General features: G+C 41.8%; 1 protein-coding gene across 1 annotated transcript in view; it reads left to right on the top strand.

Annotated features, from left to right (window-relative positions):
• Nucleotides 1-8552, top strand: part of FSAF1 (40S small subunit processome assembly factor 1) — a 20156-nt gene that overhangs the window by 2000 nt on the left and 9604 nt on the right. Inside the window, exon 2 of the mRNA XM_007466986.1 lies at nucleotides 399-742. Within this exon, the coding sequence (XP_007467048.1) occupies nucleotides 399-742 (344 nt within the window). The remainder of the gene's footprint in view (nucleotides 1-398; nucleotides 743-8552) is intronic.

The following is an 8552-nucleotide window of genomic DNA, read 5'->3' as shown; positions in this document are numbered from 1 at the left end:
GCAAGGCCCGCGTACCGCAAAAAAAAAAAAAAAAAAGAAACGCTGCAGTGGCAGATGTACTAACGTTTTTATTACAAAGTGTGAGCCAACGGGGATTACCAATTTCTGGGGTATTGTGATGATGACACTTGCAGTCAGGACCAAGGTGAGGACTAAAGTAATTGTGCTAGTAAGAGTCAAACACGTAAATATAGTTACCTGGGAAAAGATGACTGTGCACTTTGGATTCTATAAATTGTGCAAATACGACCCTCTTGGAAGAAAAATAGTTTTTGTCTTTGTGTGCACTTCTGCGTGTTTATAGCTGTGACACATGTACACGTGCATTCGCGTGATTTGGTATTGGTGATAGCTAAAACACAAAATGTTTATTTTTCCTTTTGTGTTTGAACAAACAGGAGAGACAGAAGATGAAGCAGAGCAGAAAAGGATCAGAAAGAAAAGAGAGAAGAAAAGAGATATGGCTACCCCAGCAGCCTTGGTTGCAGAACCAGATCTCCAACCTGGATCTCTTGTCAGAGGCCAGAGGAAGAGTGCTTCCAGCTTCTTCCAGGAACTCCAGGAAGAGCTGCAGGGTGTTCCCGCCGTGACCCCTGGTGGCTTCCCTTCAGGACCTGTAGTTTCTAGTTCTGTAGTAGCCCCCTCTCCCCTGAGGAACGACAGGGAACCAGTAGAAGTGGTGGAATTTCACAGCAGAAGTAGAAAAAGAAAACAGAAGCCCGATCAAGACGAGAACACAAAGGTAATGAACTGGCTTTTGTGGTGAAAACCCTGATGTTGTCCTGCCACTGTTCTAGGCCCTGGGAACAAAAGGCAAAAACTGCTTTCTCTCAAGGAACTTACGTTCTGATGGAAAGCAGTGTGACTTTGCTGAGCAGCAATCTCAGGCTGAATTTGTAAGTCTGACTCAGAATTCAGTCTATGAGAGAAGCATGGGTGCTTATCCAAACTTTTTTCACAAGTTTTTGTCCAATTCATTGCACAAATCCAGACGTTACATATCTGTTGCTTTCCTCATGTCCTGTACACTTTTGTCTGTCATAAAAAGAAAGAGGATTGTCTTAGTTTCCTGGGGCTGCTGTACAGAAATGTATTCTTTCACAGTTTTGGAGGCCAGAAGTCCAAATCATGTTGTTGGCTGGGCCACGCTCCCTCTGCAGGGGGAGTGTCCTTCCTTGCTTCTTCCAGCTTCTGGCGGCTGCAGAGCTCTGGGCTCTTCCTCTCTCTTCACATGGACTTCTTCCTGGTGTCTGAGTCTCAACTCTCCTGCCTTTCTCTTAGAAGGACACCCATCATTGGATTTAGGGCCACCCTAAATCTAGGATGGATCTTATCGTGAGATCCTTAACTTAATTACACTCCAAAGATGCTTTTTCCAAACAAGGTCACATTTGCAGATTCCCGGGGATTAGTGCATGGACATTTCTTTTTGGAGACCACGATTCAACCCACTACAAGGACAGTTAGGCTTGTGTATTCTTGATGAACATGTGAACACGTGCTAGTGACTGGTGTTTACCACATCTTTTCTAGAATTTAGTTAGCGCTTTATGTCAAACTCACCAGCATCTCTTCCTCAAAGATTATTAATGCATTCTGTAACCATATCTACCTTTATTTTAGGATTCTAGGTCAGCTTTCCAATTCTTGTAGTATCCAAATACTGGGGCAACGGGAACTGTTACAGGCAGAACAAGAAATGGATTCCTTTGGCCCTTGCAGTCAGAGCCCCCAAGCCAGCCAGCCAGGGGGCTTCCAAAAAGGCTGGTATTACCACAGAGTACCGCAGTGAGCCAGACGTATATTAGTATTTTCTCTGTGTGCCATGATGTGAAGGAGGTTGGAAAGCACTGTTGTGCAATACAATTATGTGTTTGGAGAATTTAACTGACATAAAGCATCTAGGCACCCTCCCTTGTTTCCTCAAAGGTCTCGGTCTTCAGTTTCTTCTTAGACTCACTCGTGTTCATCTTTCTGGAATAGAGAGTTTTCTTTCTAATAGAAAGGACAAAAAAGTTGGCATTGAATGAGTCTGCATCTCCCTATCTCTTAATAATGGAACGTGTGTAGCAGGCTGTTATTCTTCTTTCTGCTCCAAAGAATCCCTTTTCATTGTAGTTGGCTTTTCTCAGGAACCTCAACTCGTTTTACATTTTGGACTTCCTCAACTTGATGAAATTTTTAGCTTCATTGGTGGTTCTCCCCTTTTCTTTCTTTCTTTCTTTTTTTTTTTTATTTTTAATTGGAGTATGATTGCTTTACAATGTTGTGTTAGTTTCTGCTGCACAGCCAAGTGAATCAGCCATACGCATACACACATCCCCTGCCTCTTGGACCTCCTCCCTCCAGCCATCCCACCGCACTAGGCCATCACAGAGCACCGGTCTGAGCTCCCAGTGCCTTACAGCAGGTTCCCACTAGCTAGCTATTTTACACATGGTCGTGTATTTATTGTCAAACCTAATCTCCCAATTCGTCCCACCATCTCTTTCCCCCCATATGTTCACACATCCATTCTCTACATCTCCCTTTCTATTCCTGCCCTGCAACTAGGCTCATCTGTACCATTTTTCTAGATTCCACATATATGCATTAATATACGGTATTTGTTTTTCTCTTTCTGACTTAACTTCACTCTGTATGACAGACACTAGGCCCATCCACATCTCTACAAATGACCCAATTTCATTCTTTTTATTGGCTGAGTAATATTCCATTGTATACATGTACCACATCTTTATCCATTCATCTGTCGATGGACACTTAGGTTGTTTCCATGTCCTGGCTGTTGTAAATAGTGCTGCAGTGAACATGGCGGGACATGTGTCTTTTTTTTTTTTTTTTTTTTTTTTTTTGTGGTACGCGGGCCTCTCACTGTTGTGGCCTCTCCCATTGTGGAGCACAGGCTCCGGATGTGCAGGCTTATTGGCTATGGCTCACAGGCCCAGCCGCACCACGGCTGGGATCTTCCCGGACCGGGACACGAACCCTTGTCCCCCACATCGGCAGGTGGACTCCCAACCACCGCGCCACCAGGGAAGCCCCTACATGTGTCTTTTTGAATTACAGTTTCTCAGTAGTGGGATTGCTAGGTCATATGCTAGTTCTATTTTTAGTTTCTTAAGGAACCTCCATACTGTTCTCCACAGTGGCTGTATCAATTTACATTCCCAACAGTGCAAGAGGGTTCCCTTTTCTCCACACCCTCTCCAGCATTTGTTGCATGTATATTTTTTGATGATGGTCATTCTGACCGGTGTGAGGTGATACCTCATTGTAATTTTGATTTGCATTTCTCTAATAATTAGGGATGTTGAGCATCTTTTCATTTGCCTCTTGACCATCTGTATGTCTTCTTTGCTGAAATGTCTATTTAGATCTTCCACCCATTTTTTGATTGGGTTCTTTGATATTGAGCTGCATGAGCTGTTTGTATATTTTGGAGATTAATCCTTTATCTGTTGCTTCATTTGCAGATATTTTCTCCCATTCCATGGGTTGTCTTTTCATCTTGTTTATGGTTTCCTTTGCTGTGCAAAAGCTTTTAAGTTTAATTAGGTCCCATTTGCTTATTTTTGTTTTTATTTTCAGTACTCTAGGAGGTGGGTCATAAAAGATCTTGCTGTGATTTATGTCAAAGAGTGTTTTTCCTATGTTTTCCTCTAAGAGTTTCATAGTGTCCAGTCTTACATTTAGGTCTTTAATCCATTTTGAGTTTATTTTTGTGTATGGTGTTAGGGAGTGTTCTAATTTCATTCTTTTACATGTAGTTGTCCAGTTTTCCCAGTATCATTTATTGAAGAGGCTGTCTTGTCTCCATTGTATATTCCTTTGTCATAGATTAGGTGACCATAGGTGCGTGGGTTTATCTCTGGGCCGTCTGTCCTGTACCATTGATCTATATTTCTGTTTTTGTGCCAGTACCATACTGTCTGGATTACTGTAGCTTTGTAGTATAGTCTGAAGTTGGGGAGCTTGATTCCTCCAGCTCTGTTTTTCTTTCTCAAGATTGCTTTGGCTGTTCGGGGTCTTTTGTGTTGCCACACAAAGTGTATAATTTTTTGTTCTGATTCTGTGAAAAATGCCATTGGTAATTTGATAGGGATTGCATTGAACCTGTAGACTGCTTTGGGTAGTATAGTCATTTTCACAGTCTCAGTTCTTCCAATCTAGGGGCATGGTATATCTCTCCATCTATTTGTGTCATCTTTGATTTCTTTCATCGTTTTATAGTTTTCTGAGTACAGGTCTTTTGCCTCCTTAGGTAAGTTTATTCTTAGGTATTTCATTCTTTTTGTTGTGATGATAAATGGGATTGTTTCCTTAATTTCTCTTAGTCATATTTCATTGTTAGTGTATAGGAATGCAAGAGATTTCTGTACATTAATTTTGTATCCTGCAACCTTACGAGATTCATTGATTGTTCTAGTAGTTTTCTGGTGGCATCTTTAGGATTCTCTATGTATAGTATCATGTCATCTGCAAACAGTGACAGTTTTACTAATTCTTTTCCAATTTGTATTCCTTTTATTTCTTTTTCTTCTCTGATTGCCATGGCTAGGATTTCCAGTACCATCTTGAATAATAGTAGTGAGAGTGGACATCCTTGTCTTGTTCCTGATCTTAGAAGAAATGCTTTCAGTTTTTCACCATTGACAATGATGTTTGCTGTGGGTTTGTTGTATATGGCCTTTATTATGTTGAGGTAGGTTCCCTCTGTGCCCATTTTCTGGAGAGTTTTTAATCATAAATGGGTGTTGAATTTTTTCAAAAGCTTTTTTTGCATCCATGGAGATGATCATATGGTTTTTATTCTTCAGTTTGTTATATGCTGTGATTGATTTGTGTATATTGAAGAATCCTTGCATCCCTGGGATAAATCCCACTTGATCATGGTGTATGATCCTTTTAATGTGTTGTTGCATTCTGTTTGTTAGTACTTTGTTGAGGATTCTTGCATCTATGTTCATCAGTGATATTGGTCTGTAGTTTTCTTTTTTGTAGTATCTTTGCCTGGCTTTGGTATCAGGGTGATGGTGCCCTTGTAGAATGAGTTTGGGACTGTTCCTTCCTCTGCAGTTTTTTGGAAGAGATTGAGAAGCATAGGTGTTAGCTCTTCTCTAAATGTTTGATAGAATTCACCTGTGAAGCCATCTGATCCTGGGCTTTTGTTTGTTGGAAGATTTTTAATTACAGTTTCAATTTCATTACCTGTTCATTGGTCTGTTTATATTTTCTAATTCTTCCTGGTTCAGTCTTGGAAAGTTGTACCTTCCAAGAATTTGTCCATTTCTTCCAGGTTGTCCATTTTATTGGCATAGAGTTGCTTATAGTAGTCTCTTATGATCCTTTGTATTTCTGCGGTGTCAGTTGTAATCTCTCCTTTCTCATTTCTAATTTTATTGATTTGAGTCCTCTCCCTTTTTTTTCTTGATGAGTCTGGCTAAAGGTTTATCAATTTTGTTTATCTTCTCAAAGAACCAACTTTTAGTTTCATTGATCTTTGCTATTGTTTTCTTCGTTTCTATTTCATTTATTTCTGCTCTGATCTTTATGATTTCTTTCCTTCTACTAACTTTGGGTTTTCTTTTTTCTTCTTTTTCTAGTTGCTTTAGATGTAAGGTTAGATTGTTTATTTGAGATTTTTCTTGTTTCTTGAGGTGAGCTTGAATTGCTATAAGCTTCCCTCTTAGAACTGCTTTTGGCCTCCCATAGATTTTGGATCGTCGTGTGTTCATTGTCACTTGTTTCTAGGTATTTTTTAATTTCTCCTTTGATTTTTTCAGTGATCTCTTGGTTATTTAGCAGCGCAGTGTTTAGCTTCCATGTGTTTGTGTTTTTTACAGTTTTTTTCCTGTAACTGATTTTTGGTCTCGTAGAGTTCGTCGGAAAAGATGGTTGATACGATTTCAGTTTTCTTAAATTTTCCAAGGCTTGATTTGTGACCCAAGATGTGATGTATTCTGGAGAACGTTTGGTGTGCACTTGAGAAGAAAGTGTATTCTTCTGCTTTTGGGTGGAATATCCTATAAGTATCAATTAAGTCTATCTGGTCTCTTGTGTCATTTAAAGCTTGTGTTTCCTTATTTATTTTCTGTCTGGATGATCTGTCTATTGGTGTAAGTGGGGTGTTAAAGTCTCCCCACTATTACTTTGTTACTGTTGATTTCCCCTATTATGGCTGTTAGCATTTGCCTTATGTATTGAGGTGCTCCTATGTTCAGTGCATAAATATATATAATTGTTATGTTTTCTTCTTGCATTGATCCCTTGATCATTATGTAGTGTCCTTCCTTATCTCTTGTAACAGCCTTTATTTTAAAGTCTATTTTATCTGATATGAGTATTGCTACTCCAGCTTTCTTGTGATTTCCATTTGCATGGAATATCTTTTTCCATCCCCTCACTTGCAGTCTGTATGTGTCCCTAAGTCTGAAGTGGGTTTCTTGTAGACAGCATATCTGTGGGTCTTGTTTTTGTATCCGTTCAGCCAGTCTGTGTCTTTTGGTTGGAGCATTTAATCCATTTACATTCAAGGTGATTATCGATATGTATGTTCCTATTACCATTTTCTTAATTGGTTTGGGTTTGTTTTTGTGGGTCTTTTTCTTCTCTTGTGTTTCCTGCTTAGAGAAGTCCCTTTAGCATTTGTTGTTAAGCTGGTTTGGTGTTGAATTCTCATAGCTTTTGCTCGTTTGTAAAGCTTCTGAGTTCTCTGAAATCTGAATGAGATCCTTGCTGGGGAGTAGTCTTAGCTTCTGAGTTCTCTGAAATCTGAATGAGATCCTTGCTGGGTAGAGTAGTCTTGGTTGTAGGTTTTTCCCTTTCATCACTGTAAATATATCCTGCCACTCCCTTCTGGCCTGCAGAGTTTCTGCTGTGAAATCAGCTGATAACCTTATGGGGATTCCCTTGTATGTTATTTGTTGCCTTTCGTTGCTGCTGTAATATTTTTTCTTTGAATTTAATTTTTGTTTGTTTGCTTAATATGTGTGTTTCTCCTAGGGTTTATCCTGTGTGCAACCCTCTGTGCTTCCTGGACTTGGGTGACTATTTCGTTTCCCATGTTAGGGAACTTTTTGACTATAATCTCTTCAGATATTTTCTCAGACCCTTTCTCTTTCTCTTCTTCTTCTGGGACCCCTATAATTCGAATGTTGGTGCGTTTAATGTTGTCCCAGAGGTCTCCGAGACTGTCCTCAATTCTTTTCATTCTTTTTTCTTTGTTCTGCATGGCAGTTATTTCCACCATTTTATCTTCTAGCTCACTTAACTGTTCTTCTGCCTCAGTTATTCTGCTATTGATTCCTTCTAGAGTATTTTAAACTTCAGTTATTTTGCTGTTCATCACTGTTTGTTTGCTCTTTAGTTCTTCTGGGTCCTTGTTAAAAGATTCTTGTATTTTCTCCATTCTGTTTCCAAGATTTTGGACCATCTTTACTATCATTACTCTGTATTCTTTTTCAGATAGGTAGCCTATTTCCTCTTCATTTATTTGGTCTTGTAGGTTCTTACACCTTGCACCTTCATCTGTAACAGTTTTTGTTGTCTCATTTTTATTGATGGGTGGGGCTGTGTTCCTGTCTTACTGGTTGTTTCGCCTGAGGCGTCCAGCAGTGGAGTTTGCAGGTAGTTGGGTAGAGCTGGGTCTTGGTGCGGAGACGAGGACCTCCCGTCTCCGGGAGGCTTCACTCCAATTAATATTCTCTGGGGTCTGAGGTTCTCTGTTAGTCCAGCGGTTTGGACTCAGCCCTCCCACCACAGGAACTCAGGCCTGACCCCCAGCCTGGGAACCAAGATCCTGCAAGCAGTGTGGCACGGCAAAAGAAAAGAAAAAGAAAGGAGCGGTACAATAACAAAGCATAAAAAAGAAAATAAAATTAGAAAGATAAAAAATACATTAGGAAAAATAAAAATAGAATTGAAACAGCTATAAGGTAAAACAGAACCACAAGAGAGAAAAGAAAAAACAAAGAGGAAAAACAGAAAGGCCGGGAAGGGCCTTGGCTATGGGGGCTTGGGGGGGAGGGGTGGTGGGAGGTGGTCCTTAGGTGGGGGAGGGGTTTAGGGTGGGGCGGGGCCTCAGGCTTCACCCCTGAACTCTGCTGGGGGAGAGGCAGCGTGGCCCTAGGGGGCCTCCAGAGTGTGCAGTTACGGGGTTTGGAGGTCGGGCCCTCGGTGAGGGTGTGTGGGTGGCGCTTAGGCTCAGCGTTGCTGGAGGGCGTCTTGGAGTGGGTGTAGAGGCGGGGCCCCGGGTGGGGGGCAGGGGCAGGGCTTGGGCTCTGTGCTGCTGAGGGAGCCTCGGAGGGCGGGGGATTAGGCCCCGGAGCCCAACAGGCTCCCTGGCGCCCGAGTGGGCAGGGAGAGCGTTGGCCGCGCTCCCTTCCGTTCCTCCGCTCCCCTGAGGGTCTCCCCTGTCGCTGCTGAATCCCTAACCGTGGGTGGGCTCCGTGGAGGGGGGAGGAGAGAAGGTATGGAGAAGCTCCTCCAGCTCCCCCTCAGGGCGCCGGTCCTGGAGGTCCGGCCTTTACTTCTCCCCCTCCCCCCCCCCC

This window comes from Lipotes vexillifer, unplaced genomic scaffold, assembly GCF_000442215.2.
Source record: "Lipotes vexillifer unplaced genomic scaffold, Lipotes_vexillifer_v1.1 scaffold410, whole genome shotgun sequence".
Taxonomy (NCBI): domain Eukaryota; kingdom Metazoa; phylum Chordata; class Mammalia; order Artiodactyla; family Lipotidae; genus Lipotes; species Lipotes vexillifer.
This window is presented reverse-complemented; position numbering and strand designations above follow the sequence as displayed.